This window comes from Taudactylus pleione, unplaced genomic scaffold, assembly GCF_031769625.1.
Source record: "Taudactylus pleione unplaced genomic scaffold, aTauple2 ptg000039l, whole genome shotgun sequence".
NCBI classification, from domain to species: domain Eukaryota; kingdom Metazoa; phylum Chordata; class Amphibia; order Anura; family Myobatrachidae; genus Taudactylus; species Taudactylus pleione.
This window is the reverse complement of record NW_028284441.1, coordinates 13,059,955-13,086,694: the sequence shown is the minus strand read 5'-3', so window position 1 is coordinate 13,086,694 and position 26,740 is coordinate 13,059,955. Positions and strand designations below refer to the sequence as shown.

The 26,740-nt window shown below is 42.5% G+C and overlaps 1 protein-coding gene across 1 annotated transcript in view; it reads right to left on the bottom strand.

Annotated features, from left to right (window-relative positions):
• The window catches only part of LOC148538624 (interleukin-13 receptor subunit alpha-1-like), an 82,972-nt gene that overhangs the window by 42,353 nt on the left and 13,879 nt on the right, over positions 1-26,740 (bottom strand). Inside the window, exons 2-4 of the mRNA XM_088453505.1 lie at positions 18,254-18,387; positions 13,531-13,678; positions 10,291-10,411 (exon numbers count right to left, since the gene is read on the bottom strand). Coding sequence (XP_088309631.1) covers positions 10,291-10,411; positions 13,531-13,678; positions 18,254-18,387 — 403 coding nt within the window. The remainder of the gene's footprint in view (positions 1-10,290; positions 10,412-13,530; positions 13,679-18,253; positions 18,388-26,740) is intronic.

Here is a 26,740-nt window from a genome sequence, read left to right as displayed (position 1 = left end):
GTAACAAGACCTCTCACATGTGTAATGCTCTCTATTTCATTTTAATTCCCCACCAGGCCAGAGCAGGTAGACCACTGCTTCCCCTCATGGCCATTAGACTGCGCCTCATATCGGTCATACTGTCCCAACATCAGTTTTAAGATGACAGGGCTGGTGGAAACATGGTCATACATTGAGGTGCGTAGTGTGATCAGATTTATACTGCTAAAGGGCACATCGGCAGCTGAAATTCATCGCCAACTTGTCCAGGTGTACGGTGATAACGTCATGTCATGGAAACAGGATAGGGTTTGGTGCACTGCTTCTGAAAACAGCAGGCCAGATGTTCAAGATGAGCAGCGATCCAGCCGGCCAAGCACAGCCACCACAGATGACAATTTGTGCTGCATTGAAGGTCTGGTTCAGGAGGACAGACACATTAGAGTTGGTGATATTGCTGACGAACTGAACATCTCAGGGGTACTCTGGACAACATCGTTCCTGAGCAAATGGGGAACAGGAAAAAAGTTTTCATGCTGGGTACTAAAGCAACTCATAGAAGTTCACAAAACCAATAGGATGGGAATGTCTCTCGTAAACTTGATGCAGTACCATGAGGAGGGAGCGCAGTTTCTGCAGATTATTGTTACAGGCGATGAAATGTGGGTGCATCCTGTGACCCATGACATGGAAACCCGTATCGTTCCCACCTTCAAAGAAATTCAAAACAGCTTCAACAGTAAAGAAGGTCATGGCGACCATGTTTTGGGACCACAAGGACATGCTTCTTGATGATTTCCTCACCAAGGGAGATACTGTTCATACTGACAGTTATTGTTTTAGTCAAAATCGACCTGGGTTGCTGTGAACAGGCATCGTATTGCTGCATGTTAACGCAGGTTACACTTAGTCAACCACACATGTAAGTTGTTCCAGCGTACCACTGGGAGGTGCTGGCCCTGACCTTGCACAGAGTTATTTCTGTCTCTTTGGACCATTGAAGAAGCACCTGCGTGGTAGACAATTCACAACAGATGGTGAAGTTCAGCAAGCTGTCATGTCCTGGTGTAATGGGAGAGCAAAATGGCTGCTGTAAGCCCTGTTGTGTGCAGTGCTTTTATGAATGCGTCAGGAATTAGATAGTGGTCAGCACTATCAAGCATTGCATTAGGTGGTACAAAGGAATGTGAAAATTAGACATGCCATAAATCCTCTAGTCGTCTTTAGGTCTATACGCATGCGTTAGTTTGTTATACTTGTCTTATCAGTATTTAACCAATAGAGTAGCTGGAAACAGATTTATACCCATATTTGTAAGTGTGTTTGGAGCTCACTGGTAGGCTGGTATATAAAGTTCAGATTCAGTAGCCTTTGACTTTCTCTTGATGTGAGAGATTCCAGCTCCAAGATGTTGGAGGGGGCTCCTGGAAATTAACCATTAATGTCCTAAGTAGATGAGTTGACGAGCAAGTTAAGCGTTTATAATATATTTTATTTTACTTTGTAATAAATGTCTTTTTGACGAATATTTGTTTTGTGTGGCTTCGCTTGACTGGTTTATTCTATGCCGAGATAGCTGCATTAGTGTACCGTTGGAACAAATGCTTAGACATGTATGGGCACCTTGTGGAAAAATAATCTGTATCAAGGCCATACTGTTGATTAGACATATATGTAGGAGTTGAATATATTTACGCAATGAGAGGTTACCTTATTTATTGAACCACCCTCGTACTACAGTATATCTCCAGTTTGCTTGCACTTCAACCCAGCTGGGGTAATTGAGTAAAAAGGTGAATCATTGTCTTTATTATTGTGTATTAATAATACCAATGTGCAAAGGTAATGTAAATAAACAATGTGAGATTGTAAATAAAAGCAATTACTTATGCACATGTAGCTGGCGTGCAGCCCAGAATCACTGAGTCATGAACTGCTTGAGAACAAGAGGAGCAAGCTGCCAGACAGTGCAATATGATCAGGGACTTGCCCCAAATTGTCAGATGGCCAGAGCCATTTCTGGCTGGCCAATCACATATCAGAAGCTGCAGCCCTGCAGCCACTGAGGGCCTGAGCTGAACTGAGAACAGAACTGCAGCAGGTCACAATCTGAGAGAAAAGAGTGGAATGGGTGATAATAGGTAGGCAGTATGACACATGAAGTAGTAGAAGCAATTAAATAGACATTGAGGGGAGGTAAGTAAAAGAGTGAAAACAGGGAGTAGGAGAGGGTAAAATCATACGGAAGTACTGAGAGACGGGATTGAGAAAGGAGAGAGTATAATAGACAAAAGAGACTGCTAAACAAGCAAGTAGCAGTATTTCAGACAGTCATTGATAGATTGAAATAAGAAGATAGTATATGTGAGCTATTAGGCACTACAAAGCTCATCAGTGCCAGCCAGTCTGGGACACAATCATACAAAATACACTTGTACATCAAACTAGAACAAGAACAGATGGGTTTGAGAGAGCGGTTCAGACCGTGGGTAGGGAGAGCCCTGGTGAAAAGAACTTACCCTCTACAGCAGGGGAGGGGTGGGCAATAAACGGTCTTTTAGCTGCTGTTGAAATGCACATCCCAGCACTGCCGTGTATTGCCCACCCCTGGTTTAGAGGAATAAGATAATGTTAAAAAAAAACAAAAGTTCCAGTCATTCCACTTCATGTTGTGAATTAGTTATGAGAATGTACAGAATGTGTCAGTCAGCAGAGTATAGTAGTCAATTAGTCAGTCTATAGATAGTCCACTGGTCTGTTATCATTCAGTCAGAGCAGACAGGAAAAGTGGAGAAAAAAGGAATGTAAGAGATGGAACATAGGAGAGTACTGAAGGATTACATAGTAGTAAAGAGAAATCTATTTATCCAGAGGGGATGGGTACAGGATGCCCGCGCTCTGGAAGTCGATGCCGGCATCCCGACAGGGTTAGGATACCGACACTTGTCGGTCAGTATCCTAGCCCTTCCCCTCTCCCTACCCCTAACCCTGACCAGTTCCTAAACCAAACCTCCACCTTCCAGCACCCTAAACCTAACCCTCCCCCCCTAGTGCCTAACCCTTAACCTTAACCCTCCCACTAACCCCAGTACTTACCGTCAGGATGCAGGGATTCTGACAGGTGTTGGGATTCCAGCGCTGGCATTCTAAGTGCTAGCATCCCAGCTGTTGGTATTTTGAACGGACCCCATCCAGAGAACAGCCCTGTCCCCACAACAGTCAGATGCCAATTCATTATTAGTGGATCTCCAGAAGTTAAGTGGTACCATAAGGCATAAACACAAACACAATAGGACAACTAACAACAAAGTCCTCAGTGCACGCAAATAAGTCTTCACAAGGTAAAATGTTTCAAAATCCTGATGTCCAAAGAATACAAATGTACAGAACTGAACTCAAACTGTACAGAACACTGAAAAAGAAAGATTGGTGCGCTGTTACGCAAGTAAAATAAAATTCTGGTGCTAAAAGCTGCTCCCTAAGTAGGACCTGCAGTGTCTTAGAGAGGTGCTCCCTAAGTAGGACCTGCAGTGTATTAGAGAGGTGTTCCCTAAGTAGGACCTGCATTGTATTAGAGAGGTGCTCCCTGAGTAGAACCTGCAGTGTATTAGAGAGGTGCTCCCTAAGTAGGACCTGCAGTGTATTAGAGAGGTGCTCCATGAGTAGGACCTGCAGTGTATTAGAGAGGTGCTCCCTGAGTAGGACCTGCAGTGTATTAGAGAGGTGCTCCCTGAGTAGGACCTGCAGTGTATTAGAGAGGTGCTCCCTGAGTAGGACCTGCAGTGTATTATAGAGGTGCTCCTTAAGAAGGACCTGCAGTGTATTAGAGAGGTGTTCCCTAAGTAGGACCTGCAGTGTATTAGAGAGGTGCTCCCTGAGTAGGACCTGCAGTGTATTAGAGAGGTGCTCCCTAAGTAGGACCTGCAGTGTATTAGAGAGGTGCTCCCTGAGTAGGACCTGCAGTTTTTTAGAGAGGTGCTCCCTAAGTAGGACCTGCAGTGTATTAAAGAGGTGCTCCCTGAGTAGGACCTGCAGTGTATTAGAGAGGTGCTCCCTGAGTAGGACCTGCAGTGTATTAGAGAGGTGCTCCCTGAGTAGGACCTGCAGTGTATTAGAGAGGTGCTCCCTGAGTAGGACCTGCAGTGTATTAGAGAGGTGCTCCCTGAGTAGGACCTGCAGTGTATTAGAGAGGTGCTCCTTAAGAAGGACCTGCAGTGTATTAGAGAGGTGTTCCCTAAGTAGGACCTGAAGTATTAGAGAGGTGCTCCCTAAGTAGGACCTGCAGTGTATTAGAGAGGTGCTTCCTGAGTAGGACCTGCAGTGTATTAGAGAGGTGCTCCCTGAGTAGGACCTGCAGTGTATTAAAGAGGTGCTCCCTGAGTAGGACCTGCAGTGTATTAGAGAGGTGTTCCCTGAGTAGGACCTGCAGTGTATTAGAGAGGTGCTCCCTGAGTAGGACATGCAGTGTATTAGAGAGGTGCTCCCTGAGTAGGACCTGCAGTGTATTAGAGAGGTGCTCCCTGAGTAGGACCTGCAGTGTATTAGAGAGGTGCTCCCTAAGTAGGACCTGCAGTGTATTAGAGTTGTGATAAGTATGAAGGAGAGAATAAGGGAGCGCTGAATCCAAACAGGAAGTATAGATACCTTGGATAGTTGGAAACAATTTAATAAAATATGAAAATTATACAAAAATTTAAATGAAAAACAGAACCATAAAAAGTGTGCAGATGCACTATATAAATTCAAGGTGCCAAGTGCGGTAATATGGATATCACAAAGGGCCTGATTCAGACCCGCTCTCTAGATGCGGACGCTCGCTCCCAGCGTATGCAAATTCAGCTAAGTGACGTCAAGGCAGGTGATCACACGGCAAGGCATACCCACTATGTCTTTGCGTGCGATCACTTTGTGTATGCAGACGCCCACCAGCCTGTCTTTAGCTGCCCACTAGCACACGTCATCTCCAGGAAGTATATACAACCATCAGTACATCGGGTTCCATCGGAACTGACCGCATCGCTTGCGGTTGACTGTACCTTACCGCAAGCACTGCGAGCACTTCAGTGTAAAATTCAAAAAGGTGACATGTACTATGACGTTGCCTGTTAATTATGCATGCCTATGAAACAGAGTTAAGATGCTCATGCACGCCTGCGTTCGCACCTCCACTCCCCCGTTTCCAGTGTCTTGCCCCTGTTACCACCCGCAAACGGCTTGACCTGTCACTCATTCAGCTGGGCTTTCTCTGCTGGGCGAGCGAGTGCTTCCCGATCGCTCTGACTAGTTCACGCACTGCGATGCATACGCATGCGCAATTGTATAACATCGGCCAGGAACTAGCGAGTGGCTGCTTGCGAACGGGTCTGAATCTGGCCCAAAGTGCAATGTAATTGTCTTTAGGACTACTCTAAAGTAGATTCTGCTTTAACAGGTATCCCTCCAAAGAGGTGTTGTGAACACAGCGGATAACAATTAATATTCAGCAGCCGCAGGAGCTTGTAGGGAGGTTTATAATTAATTTATCTCCCACTTTTGAAATAATAATATACCAACAAAGCAGTTGTTGACATAAGTGGCCAGCACAGGTTTTCTAGGTTGAATCAGAGAGCCGAGTGGTGGTCACAGTGACTGGCACAAACTGCAAAGGACCACCATAGCACCGCAGAATGAACTAAACCCGCTGACAATATGCACTTGTACCATGCTAAAGCTAGTGGGCAGATTGACACTATTTCTAACCAGATCAGTATCCTATTCAATATTAAACAAAAGAGGGTAGGGGTTGTTAGAGATGGGTGCAAATGCACAAAATCAATATATTAAAACTTGACTTTCATTAGTTATTATACTAAAAATTCCATTCACTGGGAATGGTACAGTGAAAATTAGAGGTAAAAATGAATTTATTGAATTGATAAACATACATATAGATTAGTGTATAAAGATAGAAAAATTTGAACAAATAGTGTATAAAAAAGCAGGGTCCACTATTTCAAATTCCCAGTATTATGAAAGCAATGTACTATGTTGAAGCGGAGCAAAATTATATGAAATATGTATATTCAATATATCTAATAATCTACATATAAATGCTCCTTGTTGGTCATAAAGCTAAATTAATAAAGGAATACACCAATATTGGTGGTAATAATATCACATCTACTTGAGTGGCTTGTGAAAACTTTAGCAATAATGTCCTCCTTTAATATAAGGCATAACTGCTGGTTCAATCCTTTAAAGGTCAGAGAATCACATCACAATACTTATTATCTTTTGCTGTCTCATGTGTCACTATTTATTCGCTTAATATAATACACATTGGTTTGTGAGCATAGAGTAGCGTCACACTAATACTGCTGTATAATATCAGTTTTATTCTGACTGATCAATTCATATGCAGCTCACAAATCACTTTAAGCAGTGCTGGCATAAATAGTGTTGTTGCAATGTTAACATCATCCCTAATCAGGTAACATTATTACCACAGCTCAGATAATCACAGATGGATAGTAATTATCTATATGTTATTCTGGTGAATTTTATTATTATTGTTGTTACTTAGTATTTATAAGCACTCCTAAAAAATGAATGCATTAATCACAGAATAAACTATATATGCCTCACTGCAGCTTTCAGCAAGGCTCAAAAAGGTAATAATCAATCTGTGTGGTAAATCACACTTCTATAAGTTATACATTTAGCTGTCTCATGTGTCACAATTTATTCACTTAATACACATTGGTTTGTGAGTATAGAATAATGTCACCATATACTGTACATGTCCAAACATGTAAAGGTTATCCTGCGGCTCCCACCATTGAGTTCAATGGAGGAGCCGTTCATTGGCTGAGAGGCGGGGCCTGACCTCTCTCAGCCAATGAATGCACAGACACGGAGCTTCAAAGGAGGAAGCCGCGTCTGTGCGCTTCATTCGGGAAGGAATAATCATTCTGGTTAGAATAATTATTCCTTAGTGCGATGTTCGGGTTTCTCATTTTGTTATTTTAACCTATGGATGCCTACTGGACAAGGGGACCACTCGAGGTGATATAGGTGAGTATGTGTGAGTGTGTATGTATGTATGTATGTATCAAACTTATACTGTGTAAGGTGTGTGTGTTTCTTTAAACATTTCTTTGCAGGTGAACTACAGGTCCCAGTGGGGCCTTAATGCCCTGCATGCTGGTACTTGTGGTTCTCCAGCCCTGGTTCCCATAGCCCAGTGCTGGTTGTACTGAGTACAGGGAGACCCTACGTAATTTTTTCCCTGTACTTAGTCAACCAGACCTGGGTTTGAAGAGTCCGGGACTGGTTCTGATTTGGGGGGGGAACCTCACGTCAATTTTTTTTTTTTTACTTTTAACTGTTTAATTACTTTTTACAGTCAGATACATGCAGGCATCTCACTGATATTTGCATGTATCTGTGTCAATCCGACCTGCTCATGCTCAAATAGAAAGCACGAAGCAGGTCTATTCTATTGGTGATTTGAAGTTCGATTTCAAGTCCGATTTTGAGGTTGATTTCAAATCGAATGATAGTAAATAAGGGTTTTGTGTGTTGGGCTATGTAAAAGTACCAATGTTTTTCCGATGGTCGATTTGAGGTCGATTTGACTAAAAATTGAATTTGAAGTTCGATTTTACATTCGATTTGGCCCTTAGTAAAACCCAAAAGCTAAATAGAATACAAATCGAATGAAAATCGCACCTCAAATCACTCAAAATGCCAAATCGAACTTTAGTAAATTTACCCCTTTGTCTGATTTCATCTCCCAAATTACTATGAACTAATTTGGTTTTTAATGAGGGTTCTTTTTTATATATAAAAACCGGAGCTTCAGGAAGAACTTCTTTTAATATGGGGTCTTGTTTTAATAACTTCCATTTGTTTTTAGAAACTCTCTCTATTTCTTTATGATATTGGTTATATTGACCAATATCATAAAGAAATAGAGAGAGTTTTTAAAAACAATTGGAAGTTATTAAAACAAGACCCCATATTAAAAGAAGTTCTTCCTGAAGCTCCGTTTTTTATATATAAAAAAGAACCCTCATTAAAAACCAAATTAGTTCATAGTAATTTGGGAGATGAAATCAGACAAAGTGTACGTACAAGAGGCTTTCATAGGTGTGGCTCGTGCCTTATGTGTAGCTCTGTATCCTCTAAAGATAGAGGGTCTCATTCAGACCCAGTCGAAAGCGCTGAGTGCTCGCAACCGGGTAGATGTTAAGGCCCTGCACACACGCAGTGGCCGCACTGCACGTGTGCAAGCCCTGAAGCGAGAGAGAAATTCTCTCGCTTCGGAGCTCACTACAAAAGGGGCGGCTGTCGGTGTTGACCGACAGCTCGCCCCGTTTTGTAGGAGGGGCGGGGGTGGCTACACAAACTAAGGCGTTCCGTGCCGTTTTGTGGGTCGGCCGCACTGACATCAGCAGTGATGTTAGTGGGGAGCTTCTTGCTCGATCAGAGCAGGAAGCTCCCTGAGGCTTGCGGTTGCCGAGACCCAACCTTAGGGTCTCGTCGCAAGCCCCAATGGTCGCGATGGTCTTGACCATCGCGACCATCAACCTGGTCGGTCGCTAAAGCTGTGGGTGGTAACCCACAGCTTAGCTAGCGACCAGGAGGCCACACTAAAAAATACAAGCAGCCGCCCTCATTCAGAACGAGCGCTCGCTTCTTGCGACCGCCTCTGAATGAGGGCCAGAGTCTTGAAGGAATTTGTGATTAATGGTAAAACATATCAAATTAAAGATTTTATCACATGCCATTCGAAATATGTAGTGTATCTTCTTGAATGTGCTTGTGGCCTACTTTATGTAGGAAAAACCAGCAGAATGTTAAAAAATTGTTTGGCAAAGCACATCTATAATAAAAGGGCCTCCAAACATATACTGTGTCTGCACATTTTAAATTGGTTCATAAGTGCAAGGACTGTTTTTTAAAAGCTTTTTATGGGGTTCAATTGATTCCCCATAAAATGAGAACCAGAGATATAGATCTACGTCTCCCTAGAGCTGAAATGAAATGGATCTATCAGCTTAAGACTTATCCCCTCAAGGTCTTAATGGGGAGTTTGAACTTCAGTGCTTTTTACAGTTATATTAATTGCATTTTAGGTTATTTTTTAATCATGTTTTATTAGAACAGCTGATCCATATTTATTTATGTATATTCTTCCTTTTTTGAGGTATATTATATGGACTTTTGTTTGGAATTTATGGACCTGATGTGCATTATAGATCGGGGGACCCTCCGGATAATTCTGACTATCGGTGGAACCACTGTCCCTTTAAGAATGTGATCCCATAAGCAGGATATATTGATTTTACCTCCAAAAGTTGAAAAGTTATTATTGAGCAGGCGCGAAAGCACTGGAACACACATCCCTAGTAAATGGAAATGACCGTATGACGACATCCGGTTATACGTGGGAACACATACCGGACACATGGCGAATTCCGGAAGCTATTTCACAGCGTAACACGGAAGTTGTTGTTTACGGACTTCCTGTCTTGCGCATTAGACTGGAACGCAAGCCGGGATTAGCAGCTGAGTTCAATACATTGTATTAGTCAGGGTATTTAAGGGAGAGATGTTTTACTTGACACACGTATGCTTCTAGTCCAGTGCACTAAGTGAGAGCAGTCATTTGGTTACAGATACTATTGCCTATCACAAAGTTGATACAATCCTTATCCTTATCAGGGCTGCTGCTGAGTTCCGATGCCTGAGTACGTCCTGGACTAGTCACTTTATCGTCAGAGCTCACGGCACGCCTCCTCACAGTGAGGCCTGCCTTCATTAGCTCTTTTTCTCTGTGTTTTATTGGCCCAGCCCCCAGCTCCAGGTAGTGCCTGAGTTATCGGAGGTGAGGCCGAGCTGTTACTGCCTCATCTCTCGTCTCTCCCTGTATTTCCAAGGAGTGCTGCAATTTTGGATTATTGAACCAAAAGTGATATATCCACTATTCAACACATCCGTATGCATGAAAGATTGTGAAAAGGAACACTATAAGAATTAATTCTGTGACATTCCCTCATCTACACACTTTCTGAAATTTGGCAACCACCCCAGTGGAGCGCAGGACTGCAAGTACTGTGATTTTATATTGGTGTAAACAGGATGTGAGTGACCACCCAAGCAGTCACTGCAGCACCATTGAATTGGAGCGCTTATTTCTTTGTTATTTTATTTGGAAGTTCTTTTTAGGTGTCTATTAAGCTGCTATTTTATCATTTTATTGCGCAAATTTTACCAAATTATTATCTAGTACTCATAATTATGCAATACAAAATGTTTCATACCAACCAGTAAAGCAAGCTGTAATTAGCATTAGGTGGCTGATCTAGTCCGGGTTGCCACGTGCAATTCACATATTCCTGATAGTACCAAACACAGGTGAAATTATTCACAGAAGTTCTCTTATCCCCTGTAATTAAAGACAATGTATGGTTATACATATAAGTTATTATAATTATGGTAAAATATTTTCTCAGTAAGCTACAATATATGCATACACACAAGATGAACTAGAAAAAAAAAATGTGATTATAATTAAACAACCACCAATTGGGTTTATAATAAGTATTGGTTCCCCATGTCCTATTATTTTTATATGTGAACTATAAGGGTTAAACACATCGCTTATCAATAACCTGACACTGCATGCAGTTTTGTTAAAATGGAGACTACAGTATTAACTAGGCGGTCCAATACACACAGCTTCAGCACCCCTCACACCTTCAGTAACAGTGGCCCAGGGATCGGAGTGCAGGTGACTGACAAATTGAAGACAGGAGTCTGGCTAGGACTAAAGGAGCTTAAACACTGAGACAGGACAGCTTGGTGGAATGTTCTGCCCCCACACCTTCAACTGCAGTGTGACACTACAGCTGTCTCTTGTGTGTGTTCTGCTTCTCAGTCAAATGATGAAGTATTTGGATAGAGTGGTCCCTAAGAAGTAACTATTTTATGAAGGGAAGATTATTCTACTAATTACCTAGTATATTATACACCCCCGAGTAAGATTGATACCATTTTTGAAGATGCTAACCTAAACATTGAACACCCTTGAAAAAGTCAATAATTACATAATAAAACGCGTTGGGTGATTAATTCAATAGTATAAGGTGGGCACACTTGGTGTATATGAGCTCACACATAAAGTTTAACAGCTTGCCTGCCTAAATCACTCTGCATTTGCTATGTAAAAACATTTGAAAACTTTTATGAATAAAATAATTAAAAAAAAAGATATGTACAGGAACTGATTCTGTCTTTTGGGTGAACTCTGGTGTGATGGTCTCATTATAGAAACCTAAAGAAGAAATCCTCTCATATCCTCCAACTTCAGAAAACGTCTCCAAGGAACATATCCATCCAGGGTATTTAAGTGTCAAATGAACAAGTATAAAGACTATTGTGGTGGTGCATCCTAAAGACTCACAAATTCTATTAGAACTACATTCGTTCTTGGACTGGCAAATGGACCGACTTTGGGATTGCAGTTTATATTGACTAAGGGCCTGACTCAGTATGGATCGCAATTGAGATCGCATCTGCGTAATCGCACGCAATGCAGAGAACAGAGAGTTTCGCACCTCGTGAACAAGCCTCATTCTGGGCGAAAATGCGCGTCATCTCTGTTCTACTAATCTGCTTATTCCTCAGGAGAACCAGTCTGTGCACGGACCGGACTCCACACTACTTCACACTGGTATCGTATGGCTGACAGTCCTCTATGTCTGATCAGCACGATTATACAATATCACCTTCAGTTTGTTTAATACACTGATGCCACCATGTCACATGTTATAAATTGTGTTAATGACATATTACCTGCAATTTTTAAGGATTAAGATTTATGTGTCATGTGTGTACATATGTTCCCATATATGCTGGGACTGCTGGTTTTTCCCTCTCTATGATCACATATTAATGTATAATACAACAACTTACTAGGGATAATGAGCTTCCAGCACTGGCATGCTGAATTATAAGTGCTTTGAAACCAATAATACCTCTGATCTGCATGACATTTGATAGTGAGATTTTAGCACTGGTGTGCTTAATCATATGACCTTTAAAACTGCTGGCCTAATTATATTGTCAGATGTATGTCACACAACAGTCAGCAATATTATAAATTAATCAATTTTGTGTGCTGACCTTGTCTATTTGTAGACTAATCAGGTTAGGATATATTGTTTACCAATTGATAACACTGTGTGTCTATATCAGTGATTCCCAACCTCGGTCCTCAAGGCACACTAACAGTCCTGGTTTTAGTTATATCCATGATTGTGCACAGATGGTTAAATAAAAATAACTGAGGTACTAATTAAATCACTTGTGCTCAAGTATGGCTATCCCTAAAACCTGGACTGTTAGTGTGCCTTGAGGACCGTAGTTGGGAATCCCTGGTCTATATTGAGACTAATCAGGCTGGGAGATATTGTAATCAACTGATTATAATGTGAAACATTATTTGACTTGTGTGTGGATATCAATTGATTTGGGACATATCAATTTATAGTGACTTCTACATAGAGTGATGGTATTATCATTGTATGCTTACACCCATATATGTATATGTATAAATAACATGCTTATGCCTCCACAATTAAAGTGTGCCTATGCATTACTTTTTTTTAAATCTGCGTTTTAGTAATTGGACTTCTCTATAAGCGATAGTCCCACATTTATACATTTATGCCTGTACCATGTGCAAGAGGCAATCCATATATCTGCGGTGGTAATCTACAGCCATACTGATTATGCCCAAACTCGTCTGATCTTACAGTAATAGGCCTGGTCAGTACTTGTATGGGAGACCACCTAGGAAGACCAGATGCTGTAGGCTCACTGCTTGATACATACCATAGGACGGCACATGGTACAATAAGCATACTTATGTTAAATAACAGGGAACTTTCCACTAATATAGAATCACGGATACTCATTTCCAGTGTGTATAGTGGAATGCAGAAATTGTTTTAATAATTTCGCCACATATCTGTGGGTGCTTGATTTCAACATCCAAAGTTATTTCTAATTATATATTAAGAAATTTCAAACCAAAAAAAAATTCCCTTATTTTGCATATGGTTACCTCTTTATTTTCTGTATATGTTATAAAATTTATATTTTAACTTACTATATTCATTTTTCATCTAAGTGTGCCCCAACAAATAGCCTTACTTTTTTTCTTACTTGTCAGTCGCAGGAACTACAAGTCTTGTCGCACGCAGTGAGTACTCCAGCTGTGTATGCCGTCGCAGTGAATAATTTATGCGCCCATGCAACTATGTTCAAATGGACAGACACGCCTGCGTTTTACCAACCACTCACCCGTCATCACCCCCAAACGCTCACGACTTGTCACTACCTCCACGATGGATTCCTGTGTGGTAATTGCAATGCCATTGCGGTGCATGCACAGTACTGAACAATCAGCCGATCTGCGTACGTAGTTGCAATTATGTACGCTGCTGAATCAGGCTCTAAATATAATTGATTACAATTTTTTTTTTTTTTGCAGTCTTTTACCTGCTGCCAGCTGTGTTTCCAGGCGCACTGCTTTACTCTTTATGTTGGTGCTGTCACATTCAGCTTGAACTTCAAAGGTAATTTCATTGTTTAAATCAAAACTTTCAACATCTGTTCCAAAATATGCACTTTTATCCCTCTCTTGTGGCTGAAAAAGAATATAAAGGCAATTAGTTCTGGTAATGCCCCAAACACATTACATCCTTTACTTTCCCTGTCTGTGTGATTGTCTGCTAGTCTGGAATTTGCAGTCACTTTGTGAGTTCAGTACTACTGTTTAGTCGGTTTGGGTACGGGATGCTGGCGCTCGGGATCCTAGCGGTCAAAGTCCTGATGCTGGCATCCCGACAGGGTTAGGATACCAACACCTGTCGGTAGGTATCCTAATCCTCCCTCCCTGGTACCTACACCTAATCCTACCCTCTCAGCGCCTAAACCTAATCTCCCCAGTACCTAAACCTAACCCTAGCCTCTCAGCGCCTAAACCTAACCTCCCCCCCTCCCCCGCAACCTAAACCTAACCCTCCCCTACTAGTTCCTAACCCTAACCCTCCCTTAGTGCCTAACCCTAACCCTCCCCGGTACCTAAACCTAACCCTACCCCCTCAGTGCCTAAACCTAACCTCCCCCCCCTGCAACCTAAACCTAACCCTCCCCTACTAGTGCCTAACCCTAACCCTCCCTTAGTGCCTAACCCTAACCCTCCCCGGTACCTAAACCTAACCCTACCCTCTCAGTACCTAAACCTAACCCTACCCCCTCAGTGCCTAAACCTAACCTTCTCCACCCCCACCCCCGCAACCTAAACCTAACCCTCCCCTACTAGTGCCTAACCCTAACCCTCCCTTAGTGCCTAACCCTAACCCTCCCCGGTACCTAAACCTAACCCTACCCTCTCAGTGCCTAAACCTAACCTCCCCGGTACCTAAACCTAACCCTACCCTCTCAGTGCCTAAACCTAACCTTCCCCCCCCTAAACCTAACCCTCCCCTACTAGTGCCTAACCCTAACCCTCCCTTAGTGCCTAACCCTAACCCTCCCCGGTACCTAAACCTAACCCTACCCTCTCAGTGCCTACACCTAACTCCCCCCCCCCCCCGCAACCTAAACCCAACCCTCCCCCACTAGTGCCTAACCCTCCCCATAACCACACTATTTACATTCGGGGTGGTGGTGGTTGGGATGCCGGGGCTGGGATTCTACCAGCGCCGACATCCAACTTGCCGGGATTCTGACCGCATCCCGTTTAGTCTACAGAATAAAGTTGTCCACACTGATAAATACATAAAACTGCAAGATAAAAGTAAACACAACAATATATAACCTGGGTAACTTTAATACTATGCCTAAGGGGATTTTTTTGTCACATGTACATTAGTATTTTGCAGCATTTTTATAATTTTTTCTCATGTAATCCAAAATACCAAATAAATTAAACCAAGCGTAAATCACTGACATTCTATTTTATGCATTAATTATAGACCACTATCGGGTCATCTATTGTACAACAGATTATAAAGCAATATTGGACACATGAACAGGCCTGTTTTACAATAACCACTGTAAAGGTGCGTATCCACTAGCCAATAAAATGAACGATTGAATGATAACGATATCGTTATCGTTCATTATATTGGTCAGTGGATATGCCGTCAACGACCAGCGATGTGCGCTCACGCTGGTCGTTGACGACGTCGCTTGTCCGGTTCTGCAAGTACAGGGACTGGCGTTCAGTGTGGGCTCAATGTCCACTGCACTGTTCAATGGTTCTGCAAGTTCAGGGGCGTATCGTTCAGTGTGGGCTCAATGTCCACTGCACAATATAATGAACGATATCGTTCAAACATTCATTACATCGTCTAATGGATATGCACCTTAAACTCATTTTTTTTTATTACCACAATAAAGCAATTAAATTAATTAATGAACTAAAATAAATTCTAAATATATATTTCATTTAATTTTTCATAAAAAAATAAAATAAATACATATATATTGAATTTAAAAAAAAACATACACTTTTTTTCTCAGTAATGGGACAGACATTGCGGTGGTACAAGTACTTTCAGATATACCTATTTACTACACACATCTGCAATCAGGGGCATAACAAGATATTTTGGAGTCCCCTAGTAAAGTTTTGTAATGTCCGCTATGTATACACCAATGGTAAAAAAAACTCATATCGAAGGGGACTCTCTCAACTGTGGGCCCAATTGTAGCTCAGGGTTGCTGACAATCTGGCTTCCTGGCACAGCAGGGGGGCGTGATGCGAATTGGGGCTGAGGGCAGGACTGTGCGATCGCATCATAGCGGCCTCGCCCCTGCTACACAATGCCGAGATTACAGGCTTTGTGCAGTCGGGGGCGGGGCCACGATGATGCGATTCTGCTCAGGAGACTTGCCCACTTTTCTGTGGGGGCCGGGAGCAACTCATGATTTTTCGGAGGGGTCCCGACCGTCTCGGGAGAGTAGGCAAGTATGTTTGCAGCTGCACCCCCTGCACCTACGCTAGTTACACCCTTTGTAACCAGTGGGTTAAATAGTTAATTTCTACATAAGTATATAAGTTGTAACACACATGTATACCCCTTGCTAGGCCTCTTCAGGTTTAGAATGAGATTGTCTTAATACAATTGCAGTCTTTGCATAGAATTGTGAGATATAACCTTTTGGGGTCAAAGAAGACATAAATTGAGGCCTAGCTCTACCTGTCATTTCTATTGCAACTAGAAGTATAAGGAGCCATTCATAGCCTACATGTTCTTATCAGTAGCAGCTACATTCCATTGGAATGACCATCGTGAGCTGTGTAGAGATGCTAAGCATTATGGGTAATTAACAGTGATGTCCAGACTCTATACAAAGGAGCCTTGAAATAGAGTTCATCTCCATACATACTAGGACACGTCATTACTGTATCCTCTTTGTCTGAACATCTTAGTGCTTACAGAGCATGTGCAAGAGAGATAAGTTTGGTCAATGCTATGCTGGACCAATGAGTGCTTGATACCTAGCACTGTATGTAACTAATATAGGCTTAATATCCGGCAAGCCAACACCCATATACTAGGGTATATAAATCAGGACAAAGACAAAGGACCCTTAGCTCGTGGTAGATCTGAGACTGCAGTAGGATGCTGCCAATGTATATAGACTGAATCAGGCGTTGAAGAAACGAGGGCTCCCTGGTACCATACCCCATGTTAGGAAGAAGATGAAGTACATCTTATGCTGATGATGCTTTACCGGTGTCATCTGAATACATAGACAAAAGTTGAGTATACAGTATACTTTGTATGTTGTTTTTTATTGTTTGTTTGTTACTTGTAAATAAAGTGTGTTCATTTGTACTCACTCATATTGGTCACATGTGTGTACTATTTCATTTCGATCAGAACGAAACCCACCGTTATGCACCCTTGTACTTTAATTTAAATTTCACAAACACACACAATTTAAATTCACATAGTTGATGATACAGTATGATTTTTATAAATAAACAATGGCACGAGATTAACAATTGGAAGGAAAGAGACAGAATAGGAAGATTTGCATAAGAGAAATAAAAGGTGTGGCTTAACCTTCCTAACGCTTCATGATGTTACTTGTTAAATGGGTGGGGATGCAAATCCAGTTCTTAGTTCTGTAGTTAGTCATTTGCTGTACGGAAGTTTTTCCATGGTAAAATATATTCTTCTCAGTACATTCTTGGAATTTCTGTGCTTATATGTTTTGACAGGTTATTATAATAACAGCACGGTCTGTATTACACCCACCTTTGTAGGCTAACATAAGCGTTTGGTCAGATTAAATTGCTTTTACATTTCCTTACAAGTACACATAGATTGTTCTCTTCCACAGCGATCAGCAAGGAGGAGTTTTAAAGGGGAGGGGCTTTCTCTGTGACAAAGAAAGTTTCTGATTGGTTATTAGCTGCTAAAATATGATAGATGCTGCTTTTTCATTCTCTTAGTTTTTTTATTTTTAAAAAGCCTTACCTAATATTTAGGGATCGATTCAATTAGGAACGAGGCTGCTCGTCCAGTGAGTAAATGCAGCCATATAGCGTACTTAAGGTAGCACCAAACTCACAGATTTTTGTTCGCAGGGCTGTGTACTAAAATCCACGAGTCTGGGGACGGGGCGAGATTAAATGTTCTTGCAATGGCAATTCGTCCCTCTCGTTCTTAATTGAATCAACCCCTAAAGGTGCATACACACACAACGATTTTTTGAACGATTATCGATAACGATATCGTTTATTGTTCAATCGTTGGAAAAATCGTTCACTTTCTGAGTTAAAACGATGTACGATTATCGTTCATGCGCGTTCACGTTTGTAGTTCAGCCAGACTGACCAACTGAACGATTTTCATTAAGGGAATATGCAAAAATCGTTTGTAGCTCAAAAAAATCGTTCATTACACTTTAATCTTACAGAAAATCGTTCATAAAATCGTTGGTAACAAAATCGTTGTGTGTTTATGCAGCTTTAGTGTAGCCATTCTCACTTGCCATAATTTTGGGGTTGGATTGTTCTTGAAGTTCCACTTTTTTCTCAGGTTGAAATTCTTTGTTCATTTACAAATATTTCTGTGCTTTAAATAATTGATATAAGCCAGGCTTTTGCATTTGATTTTAAGTACAATTTTAAATTTGCCACATAATAAATATAAACAGCATAAAAAGCAGACACAGAAAACAAAAAAGTGTGGTTTACCGTGGTCATGTTTACAAAGTTTTTCCAATATTTTAAAGAGCAGTTGAATTTGTTTTCAGGAGGCGTCCATTGCCAATGCAGACAGAACATCCCATTCATTCCAAAGGTAATGTTGGTTGGGGGAGGAAGATATTCTGTATGGAAATAAAATAACATATTTTACTGTCAAAAGGTACAAAATTCACTTTTAATGACAAACTAAATATGTTACTTTCTTTATCAAAACAATTAATTTCCTTCATAGCATAAAGAACATAAGGGCCGATTCTTGAAAGGTACAAAAGTCCTATTGCCGGTATTTCTAATTGCAGATAGGGCTTTATTCATTTTCCCTATAATAAAGGGTATGTCGTCAGCAAAAACATTGCTACTGCCTGTAATAGCCTTTGATGGAGGTAACATTTATCATTTACTTGTACAGAAGCAATACCTGTCAGGATGGTAACAGATTTAAACAATGCTTTATTCTTTGCCCTCTATGGGGATGGACACAATTTAACAAGAGGCGAAAAGCAGGAACACTGGGTCTGATTCAGCAAAGAACGCAGTTGCTTATACGCACGCAATCGGCTGATTGTTGCGTACTACCCATGCATATTCATCGTAGTGCATGAACTAGCCACTGCAGAGGATACGCAGACCCATGGCAGAGTTACTGACAAGAAGTGACGTTTGTGGGTGGGGACGGGGTGATGGTCGGGCGAACGCAGGCGTGCTAGTGCGTTTCGACGGCGTTGCATGGGCGTGCATAAATTATCCACTGCGAAAACAGATGCCGCCTGAGGTCTCATAGTGTGCGCAGAAGTAAGCAATTCCTGAGTAAGGTCTGGGCTTCATTAACTGTGCGTATGGGTCCGATGTTACCCGATCTTACCGATTGTTTCTCTTTGTTGGCCATGTATATGGATGTGAGTAAAGGGAAATAGGCGTCCTTATGTCAGGCTGCGATCGCAATGCGAATGCACACATTTAAATATCACCGCTGATATTAGCAATGCAATGCGTGCGTATAAGCAGAATAGCGATCCGTAGTAAATCAGGCCCATTGTGTGGTGCTGTGCATGCTAAAAGCAATAAAAACAAATATGTATAATAATGGAAATGGTCTGCTCTGAAGGATACAAATATTTGAAAAAGAAATTCATATAAAAAATGAGAATAAGGAAATTAGCAAAAAAAAAAAAAAAAGGAATACTGGATTTAAAAAAAACAAACAAACAATGTAATAGGTTAACTAGATTTGCAAGATTTTTGTTCCCTACCACTACAAAATAGTTGACCTGTGAGACTAAACAATAACAGAACAAGATAAATTACCTGGAAAAAAAGGAAAAAGAAAACCTAGAAAGCCCATAGTAAATGTTAAATAAATATTTCCCAATGTTGTTTGACGTTACTATTACACTCTGGCCCTCATTCAGAGTCGCTCGCAAAAGCGAGCGCTCGTTCTGAATGAGGGCAGTCGCTTTTGTTTTGAAAGCCGGCCTCCTGGCCGCTCGCTAAGCTGTGGGTTACCACCCACAGCTTTAGCGAGTGACCAGGTGATGGTCTCGACCATCGGGGCTTGCGACGAGACCCATGCAGTAGGGTCTCGTCTACCGCAAGCCCCAGGTAGCTTCCTGCTCTAACAGAGCAGGAAGCTCCCTACTGACAATATGGCCGCCTACAAACGGCAGGCATTCCTTCAGGAACACCTCCGTTTCTCCAGCCACCCCCCAACCCCGCCTACAAAATGGGGCGAGCTGTCGACACCCCGTTTGTAGCGAGCCCCGGAGCAAGTGAATTTTTCACTCGGTCCGGGGCTTGCGCACACGCACTGCAAGCACTACGCAGGCCCTCACCATGGACCCGCTTGCGACCATATAGCGCTTGCGAGCGGGTCTGAATGAGTGCCTCTGGGCCTGATTCAGACCCGGTCGCAAGCGCCGAGCGACTCGCAACCCGGGTCGATGGTGGCCCACAGCGCATGCGCATGACGGAGCCGGCTCCGTCGTGCGCATGCGCGAGACCCGGCTAGCGACGGCGATGTTGAGTGACAGTCCGCCCCCTTTGGTGGGCGGGCCGCGGGGGTGGCTGCCCAAACGGTGGCGTTCCCATGAGAACGCCAAGTGATGTCAGTGGAGAGCTTCCGGCAAGCCCGATGGTCGCGATGCCCGACCGTTAACGATCGACCCACAGCTTAACGATCGACATGGAGGCGGCCGTTCAGGATGCAAGCGGCTGCCCTGACTCTGTGCGACCGCTTGCATCTAACGACCGCCTCTGAATAAGGTCCACAGTTCTTGAAGCTGATGTGTGGGAAGCAGGAAAAATGGGCAAGTGTAAGGATCTGAGCAAGTTTAACAAGAGCCAAATTATGATGGCTAGACGACTGGGTCAGAGCATATACAAAGTGGCAGGTGTTCCCAGTATGCAGTGGTTAGTACCTTCCAAAAGTGGACGACTGGTGAAACGGCAACAGGTTCATAGGCACCCCAAGGCTCATTGATGTGCGTGGTGAGCCAATGCTAGCCCGTCTGGTCCTAGTCCACAGAAGAGCTACTGTAGCACAAGTTGCTGACAAAGTCAATGCTGGCTATAATAGAAAGGTGTCAGAACACATAGTGCATCACAGCTTGCTGCGTAGCCACAGACCAGTCAGAGAGACTATGCTAACCCCTGTTCACCATTAAAAGTGCCTATAATGGGCACATGTGCATCAGAGCCAGACTATGGAGCACTCAAAGAAGGTGGTCTGGTCTGATGGACCCACGTCTTCTTTAACATGTGGACGTCCAGGTCCGTGTGCATCGTTTACCTGGGGTAGAGATTGCACCAGGATGCACTATAGGAAGAAAGCACACCGGTGGAGGCAGTGTAATGCTCGGAAAACTTTGGGTCCTGAGATTCATGTTACTGTTACTTTGACACGTACCACCTACCTAAACATTGTTGCAGACCAATTATACCCCTTCATGCCAATGGTATTCCCTGATGGCAGTGGCCTCTTTCAGCAGCATAATGCGCCACACTACACTGCAAAAATTGTTCAGGAATGGTTTGAGGAACATGACAAAATTCAAGGTGTTGACTTGGCCTCCAAACTCCCCAGATCTCAATCCAATGGAGCATCTGTGGGATGTGCTGTAAAAACAAGTCCGAACCAAACCATAGAGGCCCTATATTGCAATTTACAGAACTTAAAATGATCTGCTGCTAACGTCTTAGTGACAAATACCACAGGGCACCTTCAGAGGTCTTGTGGAGTCCATGCCTTGATGGATAAGAGCTGTTATTTTTCCCATTTTTCCTGCGCCAGCCCTGTCCCCTTTGTGTATCACGTCATTATCTGCTCATGTGGAGGCAGGGGCGCCGGCGTCCAGAGAGTCTTGAAGACTAATTATGGCAGGGTGCCTGGCTGTAGCTACAGGTAGCACTGCAGTAGTGGTACTGGCTGCAGAGTGCTGTTCCAGGCTAGCCAGAAGAAAGGGCCATGGGGCGGCGACAGTGCCATCCACAGAGCCTTGTGAAGCCGCACTAGTCGCACACCCCTAGGCGGGTATCCACTACCCGATTTAAACAGAGCGATTGAACAATAACAACATTGGTATTGTTCAATCGCTTGCTAATCGGGCACAAATCGGGCAGCTTAATGTCAAAATTGACCAGCGAAGTGCGCTCCCGTTGGTTGTTTTTGACATCTATCATCGTCCGAACATGCTGGTCAATCTGCCGATAACGACAGATTGGCCATGTTCGGGGATGAGGGAGGGTGCCTACAATAAACAACTGCTTGTTCAGTGTAGGCACAGCACAGACTGTGAAACGACTGAACGGTTACAATGTCGTAATCGTGCAGTCGTTTTAATCAGCTAGTGACTACGCACCTTTACACATGTGGGGTTGGGGTTGGAACAGGCGTGGAAGGCTGAAGAGGAGATTTGAGAGGTGTGAAGGAACTTACAGATGTAGCCGCCGTCATCGTTGCTGCGATGCATGCGCACAGCGTCATGAATCACAGCATAGTGCAGCGTGAGGGGTCGATGGTACTCTATGTTACCGATGTTTATGGAGGTTTGCAAGGTATTACAAATGTGAAATAGCGGGAGTTGGCATCTCTATGCTGGCATACGCTCGCGCACGCCATAGACATGGGCACTCTAATCGCGCAATGTGCAACGATGACGGCAGCTACATCTGTATGTGGCTTGAGCCAGGACTTCCTCATGTATAGATGTGAGGAGGTGGGGATACGCCAGTGGATGATGGGCCCAAAGGCAAGAACAAGAATAGAATGTCTTTATTGAACAGGAGGTTGGAATGGAACTGGAAACATAATACTGAAATGAGCAGAATCGGATTGGGACCGATGATGCTGGAGTCTGATGTTGATTAACTTGGTTGGTTAGGACCGATGTCGATGAATTGAAGAAATTAATTGAAATGAGTCCAATGTTGCAAGCATTGGATAAGACAGATGGTTGGAGCTATCGGCTGGAACCAATGGTGGCTGTAAGAACAAGTCTCAGTGGTAAAACCAGACTGGTGTGCAAGATGGTACAGGAGACTTGTTTACCAGATATAGGAACTGGATATAACAGACTGGGGGCTTGATTCATTAAGGATCGCAACTGCAACAGCACACGCAGTTGGCTGATTGTTGCGTACTGCGCATGCATCGCAATGCTCGTAGGCTACACTCCAATCGCACTGTGTTCACGCAGAGCATGGTAAGCAATCGCAGAATGATCGACCAGCAGTGAGCGTTTGGTGGTGGTGACGGGGGGAGGGGTGGTCGGCGAGATGCAGGCGTCTGTCCGTTTGAATGCCATCCATGGGCGTGCATAAATTAGCCAGTGCGATTGCATACGCAGCTTGAGTACTCACTGTGCGCTACAAGGTTAGCAATTTCTAAGTAAGGTCAGGGCTGCTGTAATTCTGCGTGAGGGGCCGATGGTGCTCGATGTTACCGATGTTTATGGAGGTTTGCAAGGTATTACAGACGTGAGATAGCGGTAGTAGGCATCTCTATGCTGGCAGTGCGACGGCATTGCAATTGCATTCATTAGTATATTTTCGTAGCAGACCTGCGTGCGATTACGGAGATTACCAACCAATCAGCTCCAAACTATAATTTCTTAAACTCAGCCTGCAAAATGTAAGTTAGAAACTGATTGGTTCTTGATATATATCTCACAATTTTATCTCACATCAAGCTTTGATACATATGCCCCCTGTTCAGGGCTGGATTGAAGGATCGATGTCAGTGTAGTAACAGGCAGCGGGCTCTGCCTGGATTCACAGCACTGGCTGGTCCAGAACAGATGAAACGTCCGTGAGTGCTGGTAAGTGCCGGACAGAACCACACACCTATGATCGCTGAATGAAGACGAATTCTCTGGGTAGTTCCACAATAAACGGACATCAGCTGGGCAATAAGAGAACACTACACTAATGTAGCAGAGAACAGTCAAGGTACAGGTATAAGCGGAATGCACTGACCCGTTTTCCCGTGGCTTTAACCACGGCTTTGTGAGGGATCTGCTGCATTAGACAGGGAGCAGTACTGTATATATACTCTAAAAAACCTTAATTAGGTATACTAATCAACTGCACCTAATGGTTGCATGCTTGCTTCATTACCACAAATTACAACAACTATGTATTTTATATAGAAAAAACATTTAGAAACAAGTAGCAACTAAATTGAGAGGCAGTCAACCATAATGAAAATTGAACTGAAAGATAGAATATATATCTCAGAGTGGATATAGAATATCCATATATAGGGAGAACATCTATTGCAGAGAATAAACATAAATATTCACTAAATAGAGGTGTCACTTATACTAGAGTTACCAGAGTAACCACATATAAGGGCGTATATAACTCAATGACTATATATATACCCCAAACTGTTTTTAAAGGAATGTTAGAGTCTATATATGATCAAATATATAAGCTATATTCATAGGACCAAAGGAAGGAAAATGTGATCTGACATTTTCTGGGCATAAATTCACTTACATTGACTCCAGAAATCCCTATAAGAGATAGATCGCACAAACTATCTCCTAATTGTAGGGACTATGTAGCATATGTATCAAAGCTTGATGTGAGACAAAATTGTGAGATATATATCACCAACCAATCAGTTTCTAACATTTTGCAGGCTGTTTAGGAAATGATATTTTGGAGCTGATTGGTTGGTGATATATATTTCACAATTTTATCTCACATCAAGCTTTGATACATATGCCCCTATATTCCTACAGTTAATTTCCACTATTTCCATAGTGATAATGCTGACAATGCAGACTTTGGGTTAGGGTTAAGGTTAGTGCTACAGTTAGGTGTTGATATCTTGTTGCAAGTCAACTTTGTGCATGTGGAGTACTTGCTCTAGTCTAAATGGATTGTCAACATTACTGTATATTACAAATGTTAATCATACCAAACCCTCCCTGGATAATAGAGTTTCAGTGTTTGTTGTACTTTGATTTGGTCGAGCAGAGAGGACTGATATAGCCCATAGGTACTGTCACTGATTTTTTTTTCTACATAGAGCTAGATATAAAGTGTGAGAAACTGACCTAAAAGAAAACAACAGGTAATAATAAACAGTCATCTATCTCATATAACAGAGGTGTCCATCAGTGTTCATCCCCAGGACTTCACTGCTTTGGACAGATATCAATAAATTGCCCAAATACAATGGACAATGCTCAAATGAGGCTGTACAGGGCACATGCAACTGCTTTTCCAGCTCCAAATTGGAGAAAAGTTGGAAAATAACTCCAAATGTCATGTTTTTCAGCTAAAAACAAAGCCCATCAAAAAAAATAAAATCAAAAGCTGCGATTCAATTCTCTTAGATGCCCCCTGCTGGGTGCTTATACGAATAGGCGTCCGACAGACCAATTCAATTGTTGCTCTGTTTGGGCACCCATTAGTATTTATCACTGGATTTAGCTGCGCACATTAGGGTGCCCAAAAATATGGGACTTCGCACACATTTCTTCTCGCACATCAGGAGGCTGCAAGAAGAAATGTCTCACCCCCTCCTTTAGGTGCACGAACGGAGCATCAATTGAATTGTGATTACTTCCTCTCACTCTCGCATCCAAGATTTTGCCCGTGCTGCTCCCGACCTTTGGAACTCTCTCCCTCTCCCCGTCAGACTCTCCACCTCTCATTCAAACGGACTCTCAAGACCCACTACTTCATCAAAGCCTTCCATCTCTCATCCTAACTTGCTGCTATATGCTCCTTCCTCCCAGTCTACCCCATCTGTGTCTCACCTGTTTGTCTGCACTTCCCTTTTAGAATGTGAGCTCTTACGTGCAGGGCCCTCTACCCTCTTGTGCTTCTCCCTACTTTAGTTTCATCTACTTCTTACTTCCCACTAGGGCACCTAACACTTGGTTGCTTAAGCTCTGCTGCTTATGTGGGTGTTATGGTCGCTAATATAGCAATGATTATTATCCATGTCCTTGTCCTGTATTGTATTGTATTGTACTCTAAAGCTGGCCACACATCTAAAGATTATCTGTCCAACCAGGAATACAATCAGCAATTTGATCCCAAACGCTGGAAAATGGACCAAAACTGTTGCTTGAACAAATAGTTTAGATCAAACATTTAACAAACTTGTCTAAACGACCATTTTCATCTGTTTTCTGGCATTTAGGAGCAAATTGCTGATCACCATTTACTCCCATCCGTTACAAGATTTTCATTCCAACCAATCAACAAGTTGGCTGGTTGGATGTAAGTTGGTCTAGTGTGTGGCCAGCTTTAGTCACTGGTCACCTATTTGTTTATGTATTGTACTTTGTAAGGCACTGCAGAAGACTTGTGGCGCCTTATAAATAAATGATAATAATAATAATAATAATACCTGCTCCGTCGGGTGCTTATAAGTATAGAGGCCCAGCGGGGAGCATCTAAAACAATTAAATTGCCCCCAAAGTTATGTAATGGGGAAAAACTAACCAATACAAGCTTGATTTCACTTTACCGTTCATAGCTCACTAACAATACAAATAAAACAAACTAAACGATAATATACTCTTATAATAATGTCTCTCTAAAAGCTATCTATCAGACATATCTAGCTATGTAAAATAATACAGTACTTCCTCTGATATACCTGCAGCTATCCAGAAAGGACTACACAAATAAAGATTCTGTAATATTATTTCTAGAAATGTTCAATAATTTAGAAGGTGTGAAACACACAAGAGCCTGTAGATAGTGTGTCACCAGCATGATGACAGATTCATTTAGCAAATCGACATAAACATAATGTATGACAAGTTATTCACTGTAACCTCAGACGAAGGAGTAACATCACTCTCAATCAAAACCGTGCCTCTGCTTGCTACTGTTTACTAGTCGATGTGATTTTAGAGCTTAGTACATGAGTGACTCACACTAGCACTCAGACTGGATGTCTATGCTGCAGCTGAATTGTGGCCAAATTTGGATTGTATTCATTATCCTCAG